At 40.6% G+C, this 25,619-nt stretch overlaps 2 protein-coding genes across 4 annotated transcripts; one reads left to right on the top strand and one right to left on the bottom strand.

The window, feature by feature from the left end:
- Positions 1 to 4,026: 4,026 nt before the first annotated feature.
- On the bottom strand, positions 4,027 to 13,762 carry arl8a (ADP-ribosylation factor-like 8A). Of its 2 annotated transcripts, XM_036559111.1 has the most exons (8): positions 13,329 to 13,762; positions 9,137 to 9,217; positions 8,716 to 8,789; positions 7,783 to 7,876; positions 5,917 to 5,984; positions 5,764 to 5,834; positions 5,011 to 5,103; positions 4,027 to 4,691 (listed from the first exon to the last, which is right to left on the bottom strand). In XM_036559111.1, exons 1-7 carry the CDS (start codon positions 13,449 to 13,451, stop codon positions 5,054 to 5,056), a joined length of 561 nt encoding a protein of 186 aa, XP_036415004.1. In that variant the 5' UTR covers positions 13,452 to 13,762; the 3' UTR covers positions 4,027 to 4,691; positions 5,011 to 5,053. The 2 variants fall into 2 exon arrangements, with proteins under 2 accessions (XP_036415004.1, XP_036415003.1); XM_036559110.1 differs by lacking the exon at positions 4,027 to 4,691 and having other exon boundaries at positions 4,957 to 5,103.
- Positions 13,763 to 15,195: 1,433 nt separating this feature from the next.
- cunh6orf89 (chromosome unknown C6orf89 homolog) lies at positions 15,196 to 24,448 on the top strand. 2 transcript variants are annotated; one of them, XM_036559113.1, is made up of 9 exons: positions 15,196 to 15,300; positions 15,671 to 15,741; positions 18,009 to 18,266; positions 19,023 to 19,188; positions 19,547 to 19,689; positions 20,146 to 20,297; positions 20,809 to 20,944; positions 22,456 to 22,579; positions 23,890 to 24,448. In XM_036559113.1, exons 3-9 carry the CDS (start codon positions 18,078 to 18,080, stop codon positions 23,970 to 23,972), a joined length of 993 nt encoding a protein of 330 aa, XP_036415006.1. In that variant the 5' UTR covers positions 15,196 to 15,300; positions 15,671 to 15,741; positions 18,009 to 18,077; the 3' UTR covers positions 23,973 to 24,448. The 2 variants fall into 2 exon arrangements, with proteins under 2 accessions (XP_036415006.1, XP_036415005.1); XM_036559112.1 differs by having other exon boundaries at positions 15,671 to 15,737.
- The last annotated feature ends 1,171 nt before the right edge of the window (positions 24,449 to 25,619 follow it).

Raw genomic sequence — 25,619 nt, forward strand, 5'->3', positions numbered from 1 at the left:
CCGTAACACTGTAGTGCTGTTTTTTTAGTTTTTTTAATCACCATTATTATTATTATTATTATTATTATTATTATTATTATTATGTAAGTCTAGATGTATGCCAGATATCACCGCCTGGCAAGAACTGCGAAAAAATAAAAATGCATTGGACTTGATGTGAGGGTTCCACTGCGTTAATAATCACATCTGTGGAGCTCCAATGTGGTGCCATCATCTCTGTCGCTGTGAGATCACGACAGTGATTCCAGGAGATGCCACAGCCATCCGTAATCTGGAGTCCAAGAGATCATAACTGTCCTCTCTCTCTCTGAGCTCAGGACTATGCTAGCCAATGTGAGCTGATGTAACAGAATGAGCAGTTAGTGCTCTCCTCCAAGCATGTTGAGCTCCAATGCTGCATTAGTGGGAGTCTGAAAGGACGCAGTGGAGCTTCACGTGTCTCAGAGGCAGCTCGTGTAGGTCTTCAACCTCCCTGCTCTGCAGCGCTGTGTGACAGAGGGAGCCCTCGCTAACGGGTGGAACAGGCAATGATTATAATTGTGGAGACTTTCATGTTTTGGGGGGTTTTTTGGTCCAAAAAAATACAAATGGTACTCGGTGTGAACAGGCCTCTAATCTCATAACACAGAAATCAAAACAGGCCGTTAAGGGTTTTGGTTTAGTGTCGCTATTTACAACATCCAGTCCAAAAAAAAAAACAAAAAATGCACGACAACAAACGTACTAAAACCATGCACCTGAAAAAGAGCCAGCCGTACATCTGTATATCAGTAATGCACTACAGGAGGTTTAATGCTGTCAGCCGAAGCGAAGCCTGTTAGCTCAGTTCAGTAACTTCAAGTTATTCCTAGTTTCTGAGAGAAACTCAAAAGGACAAAAACAGACTTGATCAACACTGTATTTCAACTCAAATCCATCACTGAGGGAAGGCATTTCACATTAAAAGTCATGTTAAAGTTCGCCGATACTGACCAGAAAAAAGGAAAAATGATATCATTTCCCAGACAGGCTGAGAAAACAGAACTGAAAGGCCTCATGCTAATGCTAATGCTAATGGTGATAACCAGGGACTATAAACTAACTCCCTCGCGGGAAGTTTCTCACTTTCAGCATGTTAACTCCTCACAGATGCTTTCTGGGTTGTAGTTCAGCTCTGCTTTGGGAATTACCTGCTGGATCCTCTGAACTATGAGGTCATGAAGGAGTTAAATGTGCTTAATATGCTTAAACAGAAGCGGGATGGCCTTGTTAGGGGGCGGGTTAGCTCATCTGACTGGGTGCATAAATATGAGACAGCAATTTGAAAGAGAGCAAAAAAGACCAAGACGAGCGAGAAACATTCTGAAACTGACATATACAATAAAAACAGTAGAATATCGATCATTTCTATCGATTTTAAACGATAGTTTGACCAACAACCAGTTTTCTCAGCTTATTCCAAATGTAGTCGATCAGCCAAGACATGTTTGGTGTCTGGAGCTACGAGGCTAATGTAGCTACCAATTATGGAAGCCTATGTACACCAATTAGCATGGTGCTAACTGCATACCTAAATTAAATGGTTCAGATGTAGACAGAGTGCTTCAGAGTGGTTTAGTGTTCTAGAGAAACTTACCGAGTCAGAATTGTATGAATTCACTGCCTGATGACTGAGACACTGTTTTATGATAGTTTAGAGAACTGAAACTCCATTCATGGTGGAGGGATACATGCAGGGCGCTGTGAGGCAAAATAGTCCCCAAAGAAAACTTATTATTCCAGATTTTCCACTATTTTCCATCATCAACATTCATATAAACTCAGAAGACTCGTGTAGGTTCACTGGTGGTTCTGGATAGTAAATAAAATGTCTATATCTGTGTTGTAGTCATGGCGACCCCTGGTTCCTATCACCACCACTGTTAAGACATCTGAACCATTTCACACCAAACCGCTCTGAACCTCTCTGATTACATCTCACACACTTTAATGGGGGAAATGTCCCTTTAAGAAATAACAGACTTGCTTATGTGGTTTTCTGGACAGGAATTAAGCCAAATCCTGGACTCTATGCTACGTAGTCCAGGACCACTCATAAAATGGTTCTTTTATATAGAACCATGAACATTCCAATAACCATGTACATGCTTAAATGGTTCTCTGCATGGTGAAGTTGTTCTTCAGATTGATGGAGAATGTGTTGTGTACGGTTCTATATTGCATCTTTTTTTAAAATGGTTCTGTATAGCACCCAAAACGGTCCTTCTACGGTTATGAAGTCAAGCTTGTAACAATAGCAGAGCCCTTTTTGGTGTTACATAGAACCATATACAACACATTCCCCATCAATCTGAAGAACCATTTCCCCATGCAGAGAATCATGCAGACGGCTAATCAGTCTGGGAAACTGATCCTAAATGTTTTGGTTGATCTACATTTGGGGAACTTATTTTTCCTAAACTACTGCTTTAAAATCCCAAACGTGTTCGCTGCTATCTGGTTGTGCAGATGTTCTGAATGGATCTGAAATCCTGATGGCACAAAAATGAAAAAGCTGCCATAAAACTCCAGCTGCCTCCACACACTGAGGGTTCTCCAAGGGTTCTCTACTCCACTTTCCCTCTTTAATCCACTCTCTGACCAGCACAGCCTGAAGAAGGAGATGTGGCATTAAAGCAATCATCAGAAACACTGACCAATCAGCTGCCGTTTCTATCACAGTCTGTATCATGCAACATCCTATCCAGACACGCTTTACAGACGCTGGTAAAAATCCCATTGAAGCTAATGAGTTTAGAGTCGCTACAACAGGGTTAACTGGTCTTACTAAGCAAAAGCAGGGACGCTGGGACAATAAGCGATTTTGAAAAATCGGTAAATAGGGACATCATTATTGATAAAATATTAATTATTTAAAATCATTTTTATCATAACATTCAATAGATCTAAGACAGTTCCCCTTTGTGCCAGAGGGGGCGACAAAGCCTCACAGAGTCCGAGTTTCACAGACACGTCAAAATGAAAGACTGAAAAATGAAAAATGAAAGATTTTTTTAAACATACACTTTAACACTAACGCTGCGGCTTTTCTCGCCACGTTCTGCTGCACCGGAACTCTCTGCTCGCTGCTGGTGGGCGTTTCTGTGTCATTGCGGAAATAAAGGAACCATATTAAACATTTGTGGTGCAGAAAACAAACCGTCCCCTACGAGCTAGAACGTCAGCTCGCTCAGCGTGACCGGCAAGCTAGCTACCTGACCTAGGCTCTTATAAAAGATGGTTCTTCAAAGGTTCTTTACTAAAGACAATGGCTCTATATAGAACCATGAACAATCAGAGCACCACTGCACTGCTGTATATGGTTCTATATAGCACCAAAAAGGGTTCTTTTATTGTTGCAAACCTGACATCATACCTGTACACTCTTAAAAAAGATGGATCTCCAGTGGATCTTTTGTCAAGAAAATGGTCTAAATAGAACGATAAACACTCAAAGAACCCTTTTTTGTGATTAAAGAAAGAAACCTAAAGAACCATGAAAGGTTCTTCAGACTGATGAAGAATGTGCTGTAGATGGTTTTATATAGAACCTCTTTGAAAAGTGTTCTATATAGCAGCAAAAATGGGTTCCAGTATTGTTACAAGCCAAAGAGCCCTTTTTTGGTACTATTTAGAACCCTTTTTGCTAAGAGTGTAGAAGAACCCTTTTTAGTGCCATATACAACACCTTCTCCATCAGTCCGAAGAACCATTTTAACATGCGGAGAACCATTCAGTCATGCGAATGGTTCTTTGAGTGTTCATAGTTCTACATGATATGATTGGCTAAATGCAAAGCTGCACTTATTTGCACAAAATTGGAAATCTGAAGTCGGAATGTGAATGGGAATGTTGGAATATGAACGGGAACGCTCGTAAGACTCAACTACAGAAGTCTGGAGAGGCCATGAGCTGTTGCTTTAATTTTCTGGATTGTTATGTGGAGATAATGGGTTAATTATCTTGTGATCTCAAGAAAACAACTTCGCCATCCTGAGATCACAAGATAATTAACTCGTTATCTCAAGATAACAATCTAGAAAATGACATCTACCTCATGGCCTCTCCGGACTTCCGCACGCAACTTTCCTATAATCTGAGCTCTCAACCGAAGTGAACAGCATGTGGCCGTGTAGTAAGTGGACGCGTACCGTAAAGCCGTCTTTCAGGTGGTTGTTGCGAATGTTTTTCACTCCTTTTAAAGCTCTGAGCTGAAGCAGAGCCTCCACACTCACGGTGCTGCTGCAGAGCTTCAGCTCAGAGTCTGTCGTTTTTAAAAGTCCACGCCTTTAAAAAACTGATCACTTTAAGGTCACTACTGCTCGATGGACTTTTCTTTGTGTGTGTTTAATAAAAAAGCACACCAGATCGAAAGTCTAGACCCCGAATACGAGTGAAAAATACTGTTTCTGGTGCCGTTTTCTCCGTGTAGCCGCGCGGCGACTCCCTCTCAGGACCACTCACTGTGTTAAAATGAGGTAAAACCAGGGCTGGAGTTTCAGAGCGCGGATCGGAGCGTGGAACGCTCACGCTTGCAAAACGGAAAGTAAAAAAATTCTACTCATCAATTTCACGGCCGTTATCGATAATCATCAACAGATCGATAAGTGATCACGGCCTTAATCTGAAGCAGAGCCGCTGAACACTCCTGGATCTCTGACTGAAGCTACAGGCTGAAACACACACACACACACACACACACACACACACACACACACACACAGAGGACGGCAAACGTAAACAAAAATACAACGTCTGTTATTTGATAAGTGTATCAAATCTGTCCAGTTCGGATTATGTATTATAAAAAATGCATACAAGTTTTTAAAAAACAAAAAACAAACAAACAACGTTAAACAGTGCAAATCATATTTATAATAATATTTTACAAGAACGAAACCTGGGTTTGCTAAAAGGGCGGGACTAGAAGGGCGGGGCTAGGAGGGCGGGGCGGGGCATTTTCTAGAATAAAACCGAGGGGGCGTGGCATACAGGTGATGTCATGGTTCTGTTCCTCCAATCAGCCGCTCTCCTCTCAGCTCCGCCTGATTCTGGAGTGCTGGATCAGCCACTGTAGTGTGATATCTAGAACAGAGAACCACAGAACAGAACCATTTTAGGGCATGGATTTTTCTCCTTAACTAATGAAGTTTGATGAAGGAGGAGCCGAACGATCGGAAACACTGATTAGCAATTATTATTATCCAATAACAGATAATAAAATGAAATATTATTTAATGTGGTCACAAACATTTAACAGTAAATAATTTGTCCTATGAAAGATTTTAATCTAAACACAATAAAAATGAACTGCAGCAAATTTTCAGTCGTGTGCAAAAGTTTGTGCGCCCCGATCTAACTGTTCTGAGTGTTAAAAAGTTAAAAAATCCTCTACAGACACTGATTATTTACTGAATTCAACATAATGGGGTAAACAAATAAAACATCAAATATGCCCTGTGAAAAAGTTATGGCCCATTTTATATTTCATGTTTCATTATTTTCCAATCTGTTAAACTCACTTTAACATGTAAAACTGTTCAATAAAATGAGCAGAAAAATAAAATATTTAAGTCTATAAGTTTCTCTAAAATGAACCATTACTGGTTCTATTAGACTAAAGAATTTCAAGCTGTGTTCAGAGTCTGAAGGGTGCTAATAAGTGCAGCCTAATTAAGTGTATTTATTGTGCATCTGGCTCCACTAATAAACAAACATCTGCATGTAGGTCTGAGTGAATCTTACCGATGTTGTCCTTCTCCTTACAGGAGATGGAGTAGCAGCAGATCTCTCGGTCCTGAATGGCTGACAGATTCCTAACGAGGGGGAGGGGTCATAGTCTCATTAAAGCTCATTAAGAACACAGGTAAACAAACAGAGTTAACGAGTTAAACTCACATCCTCTCAATGAGCTCCTTCTCGTCCAGCGACCCCGGCAGGTCTCTCTTATTGCCCAAAACCAAAACCTGAAAAGACAGTTTGATCAGTGCAGTTATGATGGATACACAGACGAACACATCTGCAAACAGACCGTTTAGCTAAGACATGCGGGGCTCATTTACCTGAAGGATGTTTTACGTCCCTGAAATCACATTCTGACATTCTTTTAAATCAACTTTAATGTTAATTATTTACCATTGTATATACATACATCATCTAAACCGCTTATCCTTCTGGGTGCATTAAACCAAAGAGCTTTTACAAGAGGCTCTGAAGTCCATTTGTAGTGATGAGACCGATCAAGGTGCAGCAGGTGCAACCTCAACCTCAATCAGTCTAAATTTCAACCACCCCAACCTCCAACCTCCATCATGTTTACCTCAAATCTCCATCATGTTTACCTCAAACCTCAACCACTTCAATCTCCAATCTCAACCACCCCAACCTCCAACCTTAATCACGTTTACCTCCAACCTTAATCACATTTACCTCAAACCTCAACCACTTCAATCAAAATAACCCTAACCTCCAACCTCAACCACATTTACCTCAAACCTCAACCACTTCAATCAAAATAACCCTAACCTCCAACCTCAACCACATTTACCTCAAACCTCAACCACTTCAATCAAAATAACCCTAACCTCCAACCTCAACCACGTTTACCTCAAACTTCAACCACTTCAACCTCCAACCTCAATCACCCCAACCTCCATCACATTTACCTCAAACCTCCATCACGTTTACCTCAAACCTCCATCACGTTTACCTCAAACCTCAACCACTTAATCTCCACCCTCAATCACCCCAACCTCAAACCTCCATCATGTTTACCTCAAACCTCAACCACTTCAATCTCCAATCTCAACCACCCCAACCTCCAACCTTGAGCACATTTACCTCAAACCTCAACCACTTCAATCAAAATAACCCTAACCTCCAACCTCAACCATGTTTACCTCAAACTTCAACCACTTCAACCTCCAACCTCAATCACCCCAACCTCCAACCTCCATCACATTTACCTCAAACCTCCATCACATTTACCTCAAACCTCCATCACATTTACCTCAAACCTCAACCACTTCAATCTCCAACCTCAATCACACCAACCTCCACCCTCAAATCACATTTACCTCAAACTTCAACCACTTCAACCTCAATGACCCCAACCTCAATTACATTTACTTCAAACCTCAACCACCTCAATCTCAACCTCCAACCTCAGTTACATTTATTTCAATCACCTCAATCTCAATCACCACAAACTGTAACCTCAGTCACCCCAACCTCAATCACCTGAACCATCACCCTCAAAGCACATCTAACCTAACATCCTTCCCACCTACATTAACTCTCATCCATGTTAACCCCATAACCTCTCCGGTGTGAATCACCTCTACCTCCAGCCTGAATCACTCTACCCTCAAACACCTCAACCTCTCTTTGCAATCACCTCCAACCTGAACGGGAACAGTCAGGAGTTTAAATGTGTTGAACTGGATTCTGATGGCCAAACGATTCTGATGTGTCTGATGAACACAACAGCAAATTAGCCAGACAAACAGTGAAGTTTAAAATGGAAATTAAACTGAAAGAACAGGCATTTCCTTCGGTCAGAGTGAAAAGCACTGACTGCTTTGAGGAGAATTGAGTTTTTGTTCCCTTTTTTAAAGCTCTTTAGCAGAAAGTACCGCCTGTTTGGGCAGAATTAGTCACATGCCTCTGCGTTCTGCCTGGTATTCAGAAGAAGTTTAAGGGCTCAAACGTAAGTCAGAGCTGACAGCTCACAGTTGGAGCGCATGTGTAAAGTAAAGCACTCACAGGAATGCCCTGCAGCTGCGGCTTGTCTAACAAGTTGTGCAGTTCATTCTTAGAGGCTTCAATCTTCTCTGGATCTGCGGCATCAACCATATACCTGCGAGAAAGAGAGAGAGAGAGGTATTAAAAGAAAGAATGAATACAGACACACTATTTGACAAATAATATCTACATTCAGAGTGAGGAACAGTGGCTATAAACAGAGAAATATACGTAGATACATATGTTATACATACCGTCGCTGCCCAAAGAAAACCATGCATCTCCATTTTTGTCGATTTTTATTTTCCTACATCATTTTAACACACCAGCTGTCCTTCACATTGTGTTTCATGATTAACGGACCAATAGAAATGCTCTGAAATCACTTAGAATAAAATCTTTTTTTTCTAATGTGATATAAACTGAGTCTGTTCTACAGTTTCTCATTAGGCTGAATGAATAACTGACTCTAAATGTAGGTATTGTGATATAAACTGAGTCTGTTCTACAGTTTCTCATTAGGCTGAATGAATAACTGACTCTAAATGTAGGTATTGTGATATAAACTGAGTCTGTTCTACAGTTTCTCATTAGGCTGAATGAATAACTGACTCTAAATGTAGGTATTGTGATATAAACTGAGTCTGTTCTACAGTTTCTCATTAGGTTGAATGAATGAGGATATACTGAGTCGTCTAAAGGTGATGTAGGTATTGTGATATAAACTGAGTCTGTTCTACAGTTTCTCATTAGGCTGAATGAATAACCGACTCTAAATGTAGGTATTGTGATATAAACTGAGTCTGTTCTACAGTTTAATGGGATTTTTAGCAGTGTTCTGTAAAGTTTGTCCAACCTCACAACAGTAGCTATGAAAGAAGATTGTGGGCGGAGCCTGGAGAGTATTAGAATAATCAGAGTGCAGTATTAAAACTGAAATGAGATGATACTCACACTATAGCGCTGACGCCCCTGCAGTACCTCTCCCACATACTGCGGAATCGGGGCTGACCACCAATATCCCACAGCTACAAAACACAAATGAACACGTTACAAATATAAACACCCAAAAGTTGGTCATTTATTCCATTTATTCCAGATGTGCAAACAAGGACTGCAAACTGCAAAAAATCTATCAGCCGTTGGGGGCATTGATTATGAAAAGGGGTCAACATTTAATTTATTTAACAATAACGCTCATCCATGATCCACACAGTCATTCTGACAGACTGTAATACACTACAGGAAGTGTAGGGGGCGATATGGCTTCTACTGTTTCATTTAAAAAGCCCTTTTAGCCCTGCCCATTTTCAGGCAGAGCGGTTTTAATCGATCAGCAGGTCACAGCAGTGAACGTCTGAAAACACACACTGACCTTGATGGTGACGTTTCCTTTGGTGATCTTCCGCATGTTGAAGCCAACAGTAGGAATCATATCCTCACTGAACTGGCCCGACTACAGAGAGAGAGAGAGAGAAAGACAGAGAGAGACAGAGAGAGAGAGAGAGAGAGAGAGAGAGAGAGAGAGAGAGAGAGGATGATCAGGTCTGCTGGTAACAGATGTCGGTGGGTAACACTGAGTATGAAACAACACTGCACAGCTAAAACAGCGTCAGCGCCGCCCTGCAGTCTGGATTTTGTCCAGTTTGTATTTTTACACATTTGTACCGTAATTATAACAGTAATTACTCTAATTTAGTCGTATCTGATTCCCCTTATTAACAAGGTGTCCCTCTGACACGCTGGTACTGATCTGGAAGAGTGAAGGTTCCTCTCAGACACGTGAAGCTCCAGCACAGTGTTCCACACCGACGCTATCGCAACATCATTGGAGCTCAACACGCTTGGAGGAGAACACTAACCGCTAATGTTCCATCAGCTAACAGGCAGCCGCATCGGCTGAGTGACGAGCGGAGAACGTGGTATTCAGGAGGCTGAACTTCTGAGCTACATCTGATGGACAACTGTCAGAAGGTCAGCTGGGATGGGGTGAAAATGTGATGAGAACATCAGACAAAACTGGAATATGATCACAGTACTGCAGACGCTTCCAGCACTCTGAACTGTGGCCTGTTCATTTCCACTAGGACAGCCCGACTGATTCATGGAGGACCACTAACATCTTCATTGCGCTGGGCAACATGATTAGGGGCTAATTACGCTCTCTTTTACAGCGATTAATCAAATTTTATTTTTAATTACAATTTTGGCTTCCAATGTTTATGAAAACAAGATAACCAAGATCAAACAACTGTCAAACAAACACTCCTTTCCTTTTCAACGGTGAGCTTTTGCCCCTCCCTAATAGCCCATCTATTTTGGTTTATTTTATTTTTATTTATTATGTTTATGTTTAAGTAGTTTTCAATAGGTTGCAGAAATGCACATACCTAAGTAATAAGTTGATTTTATTTATTTGTAATTATATATATATATATGGTTTATTATTTATCTTTTTTCTACATTTATTTCTTATTTGTTTTTCAGTTGAATTATATTTAATGTTCAAGGTAATCCACTGTTTAAAAGACAATTTTTTTAAAGTATGTTAAATAATCTCAATATTGACGAAAATAATCATGATTATGATTTTTGCCATAATCGAGCAGCGTCGTCCAGCCCTACGTCTACGTTTGTCCTGTTATTCCAGCGTCTGTTACGAAGTGCTAAGCTAACCTCTAAACTGATGCTTTATGCTGTCAGAGCGCTACGTTAGTTTGTGTTTTATGTAAACAGACTTTTATTTTGTTAATTTGAGTTGCTTCTGGCTCACAGTTGCACATCAGCCAGCTGGCTACACTGCTAATCTCTGAACTGACTGATATGCATTCTCTCTGATCAATAATTAAATTAATAATATCCTCATCTTACCCACTCAGATCGGTCAGGAAAGTCCCGTATTTACACACAGAGGAGTGCAGTGAGGTCAGGACAGCCTCAGCTCAGCTGCTGCCCACATGCCTCTCAAACAGAGTCTGAGTCAGCACACGAGGAACACTGACACTCAGCAATGAGAGACACTCGCCGCTTTGGACGCCAAACACACCCGACGTGTGACTGAGAACCGATCACAATAATCAATTCTGAGTCTTACTGTTGAATCTATATGAAGAAAAACGTGCACATACTTGGTGCTTTAACATGTTTGTGCTGAATATACTGAGTATGTAAATATATGCACATGCACGTCAATATATATATATATATATATATATATATATATATATATATATATATATATATAGATAAAATACTTATTAATTTTTAACATTTACATATTCTGCTCCTCCAAAATGACAAAAACACACTACTTTCTTTACAGGAGAGAAAAAAAACATCTCACAAGTGTTTTACAGTATAAATTAGGCCCAAACCCATTTCCACCCGCGCCCCTACCACTCAGCCCCACCCCTCTGTTTTGTGCGTTCACATCTAGGGGTAGGGTGTCCCGATTCTTGTTGAGATAGAGGGGTAGGGCGGAGTGTTGGGGCTACATGACCCTCCAAAAATCTGAGAATTTCCTCTGCTAAAAAGTACGATAACCATCGTATCATCTTAGTTTAGCACAGCACTGTTTAATGCACAAACTTTTACTTTATAAGTACTTTTTGGTCACCAAATCACCACCGTGAGTCTTATTTAGCACCAATCCAGCGGCTCCTCTTCTCACACTGGGGCTGAATCTCAAACGGCTCTGTACTCCCTACATAGTGCACTACGTAAGAGTTTAAATACTGGATCCTGCAGCCCAACAGAGCAAAATACAGCTAAGAAACAGTCATTTGGGTCTCAGACTCATCCACACTTGATACATGATGCACTGTTTAACTGTAGAGGCTGGAATTTCTAAACTTTCATAGCTAGAACACTATTTAGGGAGTACAGAGCCGTGTGGGATTCAGCCTGGGTTTGACTGAAACACGTTTACACATCTGAAGTGTGTAAAACATTCAAGTGACATTTTTAGACTTTTATACTGCAGTTTTACAGTAAATCACACTGTAAGTGCTTTAACTCAACCCTGTGACATTAACGAGGGAGCTGTTTAGGCTGTTGGCTCTTTTAGCCTGTTAGCAATCTGACCAGCCCAGTTCTAGTTAAGAAAATAAGTTGTCAGCCCCTCAGTTTAAATAGAACTGGGTTCTTAAATCATCAGTACACTCGGTGCTCCGTGTGAGCAGCATTAGAGTCAAACATAATTACGTTAACAAAGGTTTTTTTCGTGCCGTAATACACTGTTCAGCTGCTGTGAGGCGGTCAGTGTGTGTATATCGTATATTTCACAATGGTTTCGAACGCAGCTCAGCCAATCAGATTTTAGGACCTGAACTATCTGTATTTATAATACAGTTTATAATAGGATACAACAGGAATAATATAGATTACTATGAGACAGCAATACAGGAATATTATACAGAGGAGGAAATATTATAGATTATAGATAATATATGTATTTTTATATTGGAATTATACAGCAATGCTGTTTCATATTGTAAATTTTGCATATTTTTGGCACATGCATGGGTGTCACTAGCATAAATGCCTTTATCACCACTCACTCAGATGTAATTCTGGGAAAGAATGAGGTCAGATACATCCTCAGAGGATAAGCAGTGTGTGTAAAACAATAAAAAAGCATGTGCATTTCATAATAACATCAACAGATGTGATATTTAAAAGGCCTGTGTCATTTTAAAATGAACTTTCCTCACTTTTCTGTGCCAAAAAAGGTTCAACGTAGTACGTAAACACTGAGCTGCACTTTGAATGCACTGTTTTTGTGATGTCACAAAAACCAAAACATTTAGCTTTAATTTGCAGCCAACATTATCAAAAATGGCGTCTTAAGTTGAACCTGATAAGAACAGAGCTTGTGAACTGCATGTAGACCAATCAGAAGCCACCAAGCCTTCATGTGTTGTGACATCACAACCACAACCTCCAGCCAGATATTCTGTTCTTCTTGGGGGAAAAAACAGGCTGGAAGCTTCATTTATAGAAAACGGTCGCAGCCATATTGGTTTTCAGCCAATTAGAACAGTGCTAATTTGCATATAACAGTCTTAAAGGCACAGGAAGGGATTAAGAAAGGTAAAAGTGAATTATGGCCAGTACATGAAACCACACAAACGTCACAAAAGGAAGAAAATGTAGGGGTATAGGCCCTTTAAAACCTCCAAATCTGTAGAAATTGCATATCTATGTAATTATAACACTATGAATAATAGTTTTTTGTTAAAAAAAAAGCATCATGTTCGAATTTTCCGTTCCACCTTAAATGGTGCAGTAGTTACATTATGGCGCCTCAGGCGCCATAATGTAACTCCTGCACCATTTAAGGTGGAACGGAAAATTCGAAAAATGAAGCTGGCGAAAAAGAAGCAAAGAAAGCATTTGCCTTTACTAAAGCATTAAAGGTCCTTCTAAAAAGGTCTAAAAAGGTCAGAATGTCCACTGAGGCCTGAAAAAGAGCTCAATCAGAGTTGCTTTCTGGCCCTGGACCTCATTATGATGGTGGAGGAGGCCTGTAACTGTCCAGCACAGCAAAAAAAAAACACCACATTTACCGCGATCACGTTGACAAACGTTGTTTTCCCGGAATACTGCAGGCCCACCAGGGTCAGCTCCATCTCCTCCTTCCAGAAGAGAGCCTTAAACCAGTCCAGCAGCTTGTTGAACAGGGCGATCATCCTGATGTGATGTGTGAGTGGAGCAGAGCAGCAGCAGCTCCTCACTCTCTCTCTCTATCTCTCTGTCACTGTCTCTCACTCACTCTGCGCCGCTTGTTATTGTGACGGATGGAGGTTTCGCTGTTTTTCTCCGCCGCGGCGCGTCCGTGTTGCCCCTTTTTCCTCCTTTCCTCTCTCGGTTCGATGCTCTCTTGCCTCGCAGCGGCTCCCTTGCCCTCTCTCTCTCCTCTATCGGGGGGTAATTTCTCCTCCCTCCTGCCCTTTTTCCTCTCTTTCCTCTCTGGGTGCGGCTTCACAGTCACAGCTCCGCCCGGTTCAGCGCTGCGCCCTCTGCTGGACATCCCCCAGCACTGCGCGCCACCATTACAATACAGGACAATACTGTGTACTGTATGTGGGTCATTGTGCAGAAGTGGGAGCTAGAAAAAAATGTTTTAAATGATTTTTCCTCCTTTTTAACTTTCTTTTACCTTTCTCTTGCATACTAATCAATATGTTAAAATTAACTGAACATATGTTGTGTACATACTTTCAGACATTTGTCTATATTTGTCGAGAAACTCCACAGAAAATCATAAATAAACAACCTTTTCTCTTTTTTTGCTGCTTTAGTTGTTGTAGTTGTTAGTTTGGTTGTAGCTGAAAAATTTGCACTTTTTAAAAAAACCTCTCAATGTCTGTTTATCTAACGAATACAAATATTGAACTACACACTTAAAAAAGATATATATATATATATATACACACCGATCAGCCATAACATTATGACCACCTCCTTGTTTCTACAACTCCAGCAGCACTGCTGTGTGATCCACTCAGACCAGCACAACACACACTAACACACCACCACCACGTCAGTGTCACTGCAGTGCTGAGAATGATCCACCATCCTGCTGCTCTGCCATTCAGACGACGTCTTTTTCAGGGAAGGCCTTGATTATTTCAGCAGACAGTGTCAAACCACATCCTGCACTGATTACAGCAGCATTGCTCTGTATTAAAAGAGTCCATTGCTAAACTGACCTGCCTGCAGTCCAGACCTGTCACCACTGATAACATTTAGCGCATTATGAAATAAACAACATGGCAAAGGAGACCCTGAACCGTGGCACAGCTGAAATCCTGTATCAAATAAGAGCAGGAGAACATTTCAGTCTCTAAACTACAGCAGTGTCTCCTCAGTTCTCAAACACTTACAGGGTGCTGATAAAGAAGAGCTGATGCAGCGCAGTGGTAAACAGGCCCCGTCCCAACTTTACAGGCATTTATTATTCAAAAACACCAACATTTCTCAGTTTCAACATTTGATATGTTGTATTTGTACAATATTAGTAAATGAAATACAGGGTTTAAATGATTTGCACATCATAGCATTTGTTTTTGTTTACATTTTGCACAGCGTCCCGACTTTCCGGAAACCGGGTTGTGTGTGTTTTTTAAAGTTTGGTGGATAAGAGTTATTAAAATGTAGTAACTGCATTCTGAATATTTACAAACTGTAAATTGGACGGAAAACAGATATCTACGTGCCATGGTGACGGAAAAAACACGTGATTACATTTACTCATTCACTGCACTAGATTCGACGCTCTCATCTCAAGCGTAAAAACGTAAGAACGATCACTGAGATGACAAATGTATTAAATATCACATGTTATTATTAAGCCTGTACATTTCCCCACTAGTGCTGTGACTCTTATAAAATAATAACCAGTGCGGGTACGTGATGACGGTGGCGTGTCGAATCTGCGGTCGGGGTTTCCGCGCTGGGAGAGAGTTGAGTTAGATGAAGAGGAGCTGAGCGAACGGAGCGGAAAACGCGCAAAATAAAGAGTTAATCTCCTTTAATGTGAGTAATTTTCTGCTTTTAGTGCGTCTGAGCAGGTTGGGTAACTAACTTCTACATTTAATCGCACATTTTGATTTGAAATCACTTCGTTTTGTCAGCTGATAGTCGTGCTAATGTTATGGCTACAGGATTTTCCCGTTCCACCTTAAATGGTGCAACAGCTACGTTCTGGCGCCTGAGGGGCCAGAATGTAACTGCAGCAAGTTTAAGGTGGAACGGAAAATTAGAATAAGAAGCTGGCGAATAGGAAGTCAGAGGCTGGTGTTTGTATGTCTACAGGTGTGGCTGGTTTTAAAGGTGAAGACAGATCGAGTTTATATAATAAGATTCTTTTAAAAATTAATGTTTATTTGTTTTTCTGACTTTGCAGACCATGAAGGCCACAGCGTTCCCCCGTGACCTGGGCTAAGTCAAGCTAAACCCACATACTCACCTGTGTAGGTAATAGGTGAACAGGCTCATGTTTACCTCATAATAATGCTCGTATATTTAGTTTTTTTATGGTTATTCAAAGTAAAATGACATGCTGTAGTTAACTGTCAGGTCCGTTAAAGCGCACAGGAGACTTTAAAGGGATATTCCAGCCTGGAACTGGCATTAAAGGGCCCATACCCTGCATTTTTCTTATGTTTTCCACTGAGGTCCACTTATGAAAACTGTGTGGTTTTGTGTAGCAAAAACAGTCATAATTTAATTGTTAAACGACCCTATTCTAAGCTCTCCTCAACCCTTAAAATGAAATAGGCTGGTTTGTTTCTGCGCCTTACATACTGATATGTAAATGAGCTCTATTCTGTTTGGCTGTCATGTATTTTCTGTGAAACTGCTTTGTGACCACGCCTGTTGTAAAAAGCACTGTATAAATAAGCTTTGACTGTCCTTCACCTCATTCAAAAGCAGTCCAGACTGAAACACTCTTCAACTTATAACTTCAGCATGAGTGGGCGGGGCTAAACTGCTGTAGGCTGAATAGGTGCATATAGGTCAGTGATTTGGGCTTTTATGACATCACAAAAATACTGATATCAGAACAGGCTTTTTTTTGCCTCTTGGTTTCCATACATGGGCTGGCGAGTGGTCCATATATGGACTTTAACAATCAGTCTCTTTTGTTACTTTTGGTTTTTCATGATAAAGTCCTTTAAATGCATTATTTGTCGTGTTATTGAGTGTTTGAGGCTTCCTTTTTTGGGTTAGCCACAACCAGGGGAAAGACTATTTAAACAGCCTGCCCCCAAAAAACTACCTCAAAGTGCTTTTAGGTGTTCAGAAGCTCCTCCCACTTTCAAAAAACATAGAGATAAGTAGGCATGTTTACAACAGATGTAGCGATGGTTAAATTTCTTATTTTAGCTGTGGTGCCTCTCGAATAAAACTAAAACCAAACTGCTTAGCAGCAGTTTTATAGGCATTATTAGGCCTGGGCAGTATCTATTTTTTCATACCTTAATATCTTCCTGGCATTTCACTGGGGCATCTGGTATATGATGATATCTGTGTTAAAAAAAAAAACTATTTTGCTTTATATGGTTACCGAATAAACGAACACAGTGCACAATTTTCAAGCCATCGTTCAATAACACTGCAAAAAATAGCATCTGGTCAAGTAAAATTATCTTAAATATAGTCAGTATATCCAATATTTCTCCTGTTGAGATTGTTGTAACCTTATTTTGTTATAGATTATAGATTATTTAATTTATTTTCAAATATGTTTTACTTGTTTTAAGTAATTTTATTAAGTAAAATTATCTCACTATATTGGCAGGTAATTTTGCTTTACTTTAAGAAAAAAACAGTAAAATTATCTACATTTATTATCTAAATTTATTATCTAAATAAATTAATTAACATTCCCTATCGGAAAGTTTAAGTCCGTTCTGATCATGTTCGTCGCGTCATAGTGAGAGTTTATACCGTTCAACATGGCGGAGCAGAAACTGGTCTGCAGAGGAGACGAAGTTTATGCTCCGATCTTTAAAAGACGGCGGTGGGACGGACGTCCAGCTTATGTGTCTCAGAACACGACGTCTTCCTCTCGGCCTTCTTTAATAAGGACATGTGAAGGACGTTTTCCTGAGTCTGACATCATTTTAAAGCAGTTTAAAAACACAAGCGCTGCTCACTGCTGCTCATCTCACTCTGACTGGACTCACGGGATGCTGGTTGTCATGGTAACGTCTACACTAAGCGGTACTTCACGCAAGCACGCCATTTTGGATCAGATTACTTGTAGTGAGCATGTAAGCAGAGATTTTCATCAGAGTGTTGAGCAGAGTGAGAATAAACACCTCAGTCTGAGTCTGTAATCAGAATGAATTCAATCAGACTGGAGAAGATCTCTGCATGTAAACACAGACAGTGAGCCCTCTAAAATATAAATGGGTGGGATTTATTTATTTATCCGTTCAGACGTGGAATAGAAATTTGACACGGTTTAATTTTGAAATACTGTCAATGTATTTTTAAATATCGTCATCACATTTACATACTGTAGTCTACCTTATTACCGTCATACCGCTCAAGCCAAGGTATTATAGGATGGATATGATGCTCATTGACTATCAAATAAGTTACTGAAACTGAAAAACAATACTATAATATGTAAATATCAGATGATTTATCAGCTCATATAGCTCCATGAGGATCCTGTTGGTGTTATTACTGTATGTAAATAATCTCCCTGCCTTGCTCTCCATGTGTTCCAGCGCAGGGTGATGAGGAGGAGGTGAGCGGCTGAGCAGCAGAGTTCACCTGAGCTCAGGTAGCAGGACACCATGGGGTCCACCCTCAGCGAGCCGTGCATTTACGACAAGCTGTCGGAGAGCATCGACATCCTGCGGCAGTCCGGTTACCGGTACGGCATGTCGGAGAGAGAGATAGAGAAGTTCATCAAGCAGGTTTTGGAGACAAACGAGCCACGGAGGGACCCGCCGCAGTTCCCTATTCTCCGAGCCACCATCAAGGTACAGAGATTATTCAGAAAATATACAGTGTTTTATTTATATTACTGTACAGCTGCTTTGAGGTGTTGTAGCGAAAATGAGAAGTGCTGTATAAATAAATGTTTTTATTATTATTATTACTGTTAAACTTATTGACTTGCTTATGTAAACAAACATAAGGTAGCATAACTCATAACATTAGCTGCCTATTTATTATGTTAGAGCCTAAATTTAGCCTTTTTTCCATATGTAACAGTCTTAACAAGCCTTTTAGAGAGTATGTAAAGAGGAAGTCCACCAATTTTTTAAAATTCCAAAATTGTGAGAGTGGTTTGGTTTAAAATGGTTCAGATGTCTTTACAGTGGTGGTGATAGCAACCAGGGGTCGCCATGACTACAACACAGATATAGACATTTTATTTACTATCCAGAACCACCAGTGAACCTACACGAGTCTTCTGAGTTTATATGGAATGTTGATTATGGATATATATATATATATATATATCTATATATATATATATATTTATTTATTATATATATATATATATATAGTTATCATTATATAGTTATTTATTTATATATACATAAGCTTTCTTTGGGGACTATTTTGCCTCACAGCGCCCTGCATATTATGAGTTTAAGTTCTCTAAACTATCATAAAACAGTGTCTCAGTCATCAGGCAGTGAATTCATAACCATTTCATGTAGAACTTTCTATGAGGGAGCTTTCAGAGTGTTTATGTTGTGTTTTGTTTTTGTTTTTTTTTGTTGCAGTTCGTTGTTGCTGTCAGTGTGTTGGTGATAGCAGTGTTAGCCTTCACGTACCCCCAGAGCCTTCCCCACCCCGGACCCTTCAGCACCGGAGCGCACAACTGGTCCTCTCCACTCAGCCACATCAGACTGTTATCCCTGCCCATCGCCAAGAAGTACAACCTGCACAGTAAGAGTCACTCTGTAAAAACAAACCTGCACAGTCTGAGTCGATACCTTCTTTTAACTTACAAACTAAACGTGGGAGAGGCTTAAACCAGAAGTGAGAACTGACCACAACAGATTACAGACTATTCAAGAAGTGCTAACGTTAATAATAGCCAGTCAACGGTCCAGATTGTGGAACAGCGATGGTTATCGTCTCACGGTACCGAACACTGACTGCTCAAGTATTGAAATATGATATTGAATGACACAGAATTTTTCAGCATTCATAGTACTGCAGTAGTTGAGTCAGTAAAAGTGTTGAGGTTTTGATGGTGTCTGTGTCTGTCTGTGTGCGCGTGTGTGTGTGTGTGTGTGCGTAGGTTTTCATGCGTGGTGGGGTGTGGGAGGTCTGAGGCAGACCCTGCTGAACTGTTCTGGCTGTGCCGGAGTGTCTGCAGTGCTGGAGCTGAACGCACTGCACACTGAAGCTGTACACACAGGAACACAGCCCATACTGCTGAAGGTGACCACACACACACACACACACACACACACAACACCTATATACACACACCTCTACATCTGTACACACACCTCTACATCTGTACACACACACACCAGATTTTTTACTAGATTTTTAATCTCGATTAGGTTAGTTAAAGATCACATGATGGTCGATAATCTGTTGTTAAGATTTTGTCTTAATTAGCTAATTAGTGACTGAACAAAATAGTTACTCATCATAAATTCTTTTTCTTCCTTTTTCGTTTTTATTATTTATCTGTCGAATTTTTGTCCGCTAACTCGCACCACAGTTTTGGCGAGACCGGCACCGCTTTAACTCTGGAATGTTCGGTCTGATTATTTCAGGATCGTTTCAGGTTGATTTATTCCCATAGTCGATGCCGTAGACAGCTCCTTACAACCTCTCTCTCTCTCTCTCTCTCTCTCTCTTCTCTCTCTCTCTCTCTCTCTCCAGGCTGGTCAGTCTCTCTGGTTGCGGAGGCAGCAGTTAGAGGAGCTTTACACCACTCGGTCCGACTCGGTGGCGGTCCTGCTGGGAGAGGAGGAGCAGGTCATGTCTCCAGAGGCGGGGTTCCCTCAGAGTCCGGCTAACTTCAGCTTGCTCTGGTACTGAACTCTACCTGTGCTGGACATATGCGTTACAGCTTCAGTGCACTAGGTGGTGCTGTGCATTTACTCTGTAGACGGGGAAGAAGAAGAAGTCTAGTCATTCACTCATAACGGCACAAACCAGTAGGACAGTTAAGAGTTAGCATTAGTAGAAATAACCTCAGATTATTTTAATCCTGTACTATTAAACGAACAATAGTAATAACCTCAGATTTTATTAATGCTGTGCTATAACACGAGCAGTAGAAATAACCTCAGATTAGCATTAGCGTTAGCTATTTTCATATAAACATATATATATATATAATATTTTTGTGTAGACCTTTTGTTTTCGGTGTGGCTGAGACGTTGGAAAATGCATATTTTAGGTACTGAAAATGATCAATGTTAAACACTAAACATATATTGTCCTAATATTTTTGGCCACATTGTTGGCACTACACTGTCAGTAGTGCTGTAAACGTGCTGTTTGTGACTGAACTCACCTGTATGGTTTTTCCTCCTGCAGGAGGTTTGACTCAGGTTCGAGGGAGGAGGTGTTTCAGTGGCTGTTCCCGAACGCTCTGCTCTGCCCCCTGGTGGAAGGTGCAGGAATGACGCTACGGCGCTGCAGAGTCACTCACAGCACCGGCTCTCAGAGCAGAGTGAGCGGACAAGACTTTTTATTATTATTTTTATTATTATTATTTTTTTTTTATAGGTCGTACCGTTAGCAAAGTGGCAGTAATAACTCTGGACTTTTTGGGGTTAATATCGGTGGAAAGCAGTGTTAAACTGGGGTGCCCAAACTTTGTGGGCCATGATAAAAAATTCTCTCTCTCATTTCAGTCAGAAGTTTCAGAGACACACTATAAACAAACACATCTAATATACTCTTCAAAAATCTTACACTTTTATAACACTAAAATCAATGAAAAAAATGATGTTAGCATTTTTTCCTAATTGCGTGTCTAATATATATTGTTTTGTGAAATTTGTGAATCGTTACACTTCTATACTGAAAGTATTATTTTAAGAAAAAGTATAAAAATGTTTGTTTTGTCACTTTGGGGGTTGAGGAAACTCTGCCAGGCCAAATCACATGTCCTTACAACCTTGGCCTGCAGTACAGCTCTCTGTAAAATAACAGATTACTGCTTATTAGTGACCACAGTACAGTGGAAGTGGATCTTCATCCGTTTTAACCGACAGAGAGGAAATGAAAGTGTCTGTGTGTGTGTCTGTGTGTGTGTCTGTGTGTGTGTCTGTGTGTGTGTCTGTGTGTGTGTGAGAGTGTGTGTGAGAGTGTGTGTGTGTTTTGAGGTTTTGGTTGTGTGTTTCCTCTCAGTACAGTACAGTGTTACTTCTGTTTATTAGCTTTCACTGGAGCAAGATCCTCTGTATGGGCTTAAAAGGGGAATTCCACCGATCCTTCAAAACTCCCCCCATAATTCAGTGTGTGAGAGAGATTCAGAGTGGTTTGGTGTGAAATGGTTCAGATGTCTTTACAGTGGTGGTGATAGGAACCAGGGGTCGCCATGACTACAACACAAATATAGACATTTTATTTACTATCCAGAACCACCAGTGAACCTACACGAGTCTTCTGAGTTTATATGAATGTTGATGATGGAAAATAGTGGAAAATCTGAAATAATAAGTTTTCTTTGGGGACTATTTTGCCTCACAGCGCCCTGCATGTATCCCTCCACCATGAATGGAGTTTAAGTTCTCAAATCTATCATAAAACAGTGTCTCAGTCATCAGGCAGTGAATTCATAACCATTTCATGTAGGAACTTTCTGTGAGGGAGCTTTTAGAGGTGGACGTCTGGTTCCTATCACCACCACTGTGAACAGTTCTGACTCGGTAAGTTTCTCTAGAACGGAGCGTTTCACACCAAACCACTCTGAACGACTCTGTTTACATCTTAACCGTTTAGTTATGTAGGGATTTTTAAAAATCTGAAATTCCCCTTCTGTACTGCAGTGGTGATGGTCACTGTATTGTGTTGAAACGATAGTTCAGCCAAAACTCAGATGCAGTCCATCAGCTGAGACATGTTAATGCAAGTTGAAAGGGCACTTTTACAACACATGTTGTAAACGTGTGAGTAAACTGAGCAGTGTTTGTTTGTGTGTGTGTGTGTGTGTGTGTGTGTGTGTGTGTGTGTTAGGGAGAGCGTGTATTAGGCTGGCTGTTGGTGGGTGATGGCGCCCCCACTGTCCGAGTGCTGCCGCTTCATCGCTGCCAAACGCACTGCAGCTCCTTCAACCTGTGGCTCAGTCCAGGAGATCTAGGTGAGTATGCACACACACACACTGCATGTATTAGATGTAATTAGCCATATTACAAGCTATAGAAATAATCTCAGATTCTATTAATCCAGTGCTAAAAATTGAGCAGTAGAAATAACCTCAGATTATCTTAATCCTGTACTATTAAACAAACAATAGTAATAACCTCAGATTTTATTAATCCTGTACTATAACACAAGCAGTAGAAATAACCTCAGATTATATTAATCCCGTGCTATAAACGAGCAGTAGAAATAACCTCAGATTATATTAATCCCGTGCAATAAAAGATGTAGAAATAACCTCAGATTATATTAATCCCGTGCTATAAAACACGCAGTAGAAATAACCTCAGATTATATTAATCCCATGCAATAAAACAAGCTGTAGAAATAACCTCAGATTATATTAATCCCGTGATATAAAACGAACAGTAGAAATAATCTCAGATTATATTAATCCTGTGCTATAAAATGAGCAGTAGAAATAATCTCAGATTTTATTAATCCTGTGCAATAAAATAAGATGCAGAAATAATCTCAGATTATATTAATCCTGTGTAATAAAACAAGATGTAGAAATAATCTCAGATTATATTAATCCCATGCTATAAAACAAACAGTAGAAATAAAATCGGATTATAATAATCCTGTGCGAATTGACATGTCGGTAAAACACTATAATATTCTCTGGAAAAGGAGTTTCTTAAATTCGGAGGCTTGAAGAAGAGTTTACTTGAGTTCTCTGTGGCTAAAATCAGGCCGATATGTAACGTTACTGTCCTACTTCTCGTGTACAACTCAGAACATGTAAAATTGCAGAGAAATTTTGATTTTATGCAGTGAAGTTGACTCTCTGTTGTGAATTCCTGGCTAATGGCAATGCCAATGATGCACTGCATTCACTTCAGACAGCAAATGGTTCAAGCAGCGGCCTCCGAACCTGATGCTGGAGATCCGCCTTCCTGCAGAGTCCAGTTTCAACCATAATCTGTCACACCTGCTCCAGCTAATCAGCCTCTTCCCAGGTCCCTGATTAGAGTTCAGTGAGGGGCGGGGCAGCTCATCGAATACAGGTTGGAACTGAGCTCTGCCGGAAGGTAGATCTCCAGGGCCAGAGCTGGAGACCACTGGGTTAGGGTAAAAGAAATAGCAGCTAAATTAAATGTTTTGAGGTGTGTAAATGAAGTGTCCGCAAATCCCTGAGGTAAACTGCATTGTCACCTCCCCATAGGAAACTGATCTCATCCCAATATGACTTTAGGAATTAATTGCACTTGTTAATTTATTTTTCTGTATTTCTCTGATTGACAGTGTACGCAGATCCGCGCTACTGGCAGCTGGAGCTTTTCCCTGGCCGAGGGGAGAACATAATGTGTGACGGATCAGCGCTCTGAGAGGAGGAATCCAGAAAGAAAGGGATAGAGAGAGAGTGAGAGAGAGTGAGAGAGAGTGAGAGAGAGTGAGAGAGAGTGAGAGAGAGTGAGAGAGAGAGAGAGATATTTCGCTGCTGGATTCTGTAAGCTGCACAGGCTGCATATGTGGAGCCGGAACTGATGCTAATGCTAAACGATCGAGATCGTCACGAGGGAGTTTAAGAAAGACCACCGTGACCTGCTGTTGCCAAGAGCGCTCAGAGCCAACGAACGAGAGAATGTACTGTACTGTTTTAAATTCAGCCAGATGTGATTGATTAACTGTTGCTTTAATTGTAAAGTGGGAACATGTTTTGAAAAATCACATTTTTGTCCACATGCTGAAACGCTAATGACGATAGCGTGTCCGTTTGCTTGCTAGTGAACAGTTACGATCTCAAAAAGACACAAATATGTGACTTAAAGCGGATCAAAACGCCTCTTAAAACACAAGTTCAGACAAAAATCAGGCCCCCCCCCAACAAAGAAGTTTTCTTTGTTAGTTTTAGCTCTGGAGCTACGAGGCTAATGCAGCTAACATGTAATGGAAGCATAATACCCCAGCATTAGCATTGTGCTAACTGCATGACTGAAGTATCACACCCTTGTGGAGTCGATTCATCTCAAAAAGACTTGCTAACTTCAGACATCAAACATGTCCCGACTGATCGACTGAGTTTGGACGTGAGTGGGGAAACTGGGTGAATGTGATTTTTGGCTGAACTGTCGCTTTAAATCTTTTCCTTTGATTTATAAATGGTTTCTTCGATATGTACGTGCTGTGTGCCAGCGCTAAGCTCTCTGAGGCGAAGCCACCACTGCCATAGTTTTTCATGTTTGCCTGCATGGTTTCTTCCTGTTGCCTCTTGCAAAAATAACCCCTAAAAAGCACTTTAAGATTTGTTGGCATTGTGCATCGATGTGCCGACACTGTTTCTCCATCGTTCCCCTTTATATCTCCTTTATCTTCTCGTCTATGTGTCTGTAAGCACACAGTTGCTGTACTTTTCCTTATACTCGTCAGTATTATCTGCTCCTCATATTCCTTCACTAAGACGAAGTTTGGACATTCTGGATGAGAACCAGGAATGCTGAAAGGGAATTCCACTGATTTTTTCAAAGTTCCCACATAATTCAGTGTGTGAGGTGTAAACAGAGAGATTCAGAGTGGTTTGGTGTGAAATGGTTCAGATGTCTTAACAGTGGTGGTGATAGGAACCAGGGGTCGCCATGACTACGACACAGATATAGACATTTTATTTTCTATCCAGAACCACCAGTGAACCTACACGAGTCTTCTGAGTCTATATGGAATGTTGATGATGGAAAATAGTGGAAAATCTGAAATAATAAGTTTTCTTTGGGGACTATTTTGCCTCACAGCGCCCTGCATGTATCCCTCCACCATGAATGGAGTTTAAGATCTCTAAACTATCATAAAACAGTGTCTCAGTCATCAGGCAGTGAATTCATAACCATTTCATGTAGGAACTTTCTGTGAGGGAGCTTTTAGAGGTGGACGTCTGGTTCCTATCACCACCACTGTGAACAGTTCTGAAGTTTCTCTAGAACGGAGTGTTTCACACTAAACCACTCTGAGCGACTCTGTTTAGATCTTAATGATTGAGT

The sequence above is a fragment of the Colossoma macropomum genome, unplaced genomic scaffold (genome assembly GCF_904425465.1).
Source record: "Colossoma macropomum unplaced genomic scaffold, Colossoma_macropomum, whole genome shotgun sequence".
NCBI lineage: Eukaryota > Metazoa > Chordata > Actinopteri > Characiformes > Serrasalmidae > Colossoma > Colossoma macropomum.

Excerpts from the sequence above, each read along its gene's own strand:
- arl8a (XM_036559111.1), bottom strand. The coding sequence starts at position 13,451 with ATGATCGCCCTGTTCAACAAGCTGCTGGACTGGTTTAAGGCTCTCTTC. Across the intron at positions 9,218-13,328 it reads CGTTTGTCAACGTGATCGCG|TCGGGCCAGTTCAGTGAGGA; the intron begins GTAAATGTGGTG and ends CTCTCTCTGTAG. Across the intron at positions 5,835-5,916 it reads AAGGAGCTCATTGAGAGGAT|GAATCTGTCAGCCATTCAGG; the intron begins GTGAGTTTAACT and ends CCCCCTCGTTAG.
- cunh6orf89 (XM_036559113.1), top strand. The coding sequence starts at position 18,078 with ATGGGGTCCACCCTCAGCGAGCCGTGCATTTACGACAAGCTGTCGGAG. Across the intron at positions 18,267-19,022 it reads TTCTCCGAGCCACCATCAAG|TTCGTTGTTGCTGTCAGTGT; the intron begins GTACAGAGATTA and ends TTTTTGTTGCAG. Across the intron at positions 20,298-20,808 it reads GCTAACTTCAGCTTGCTCTG|GAGGTTTGACTCAGGTTCGA; the intron begins GTACTGAACTCT and ends TTCCTCCTGCAG.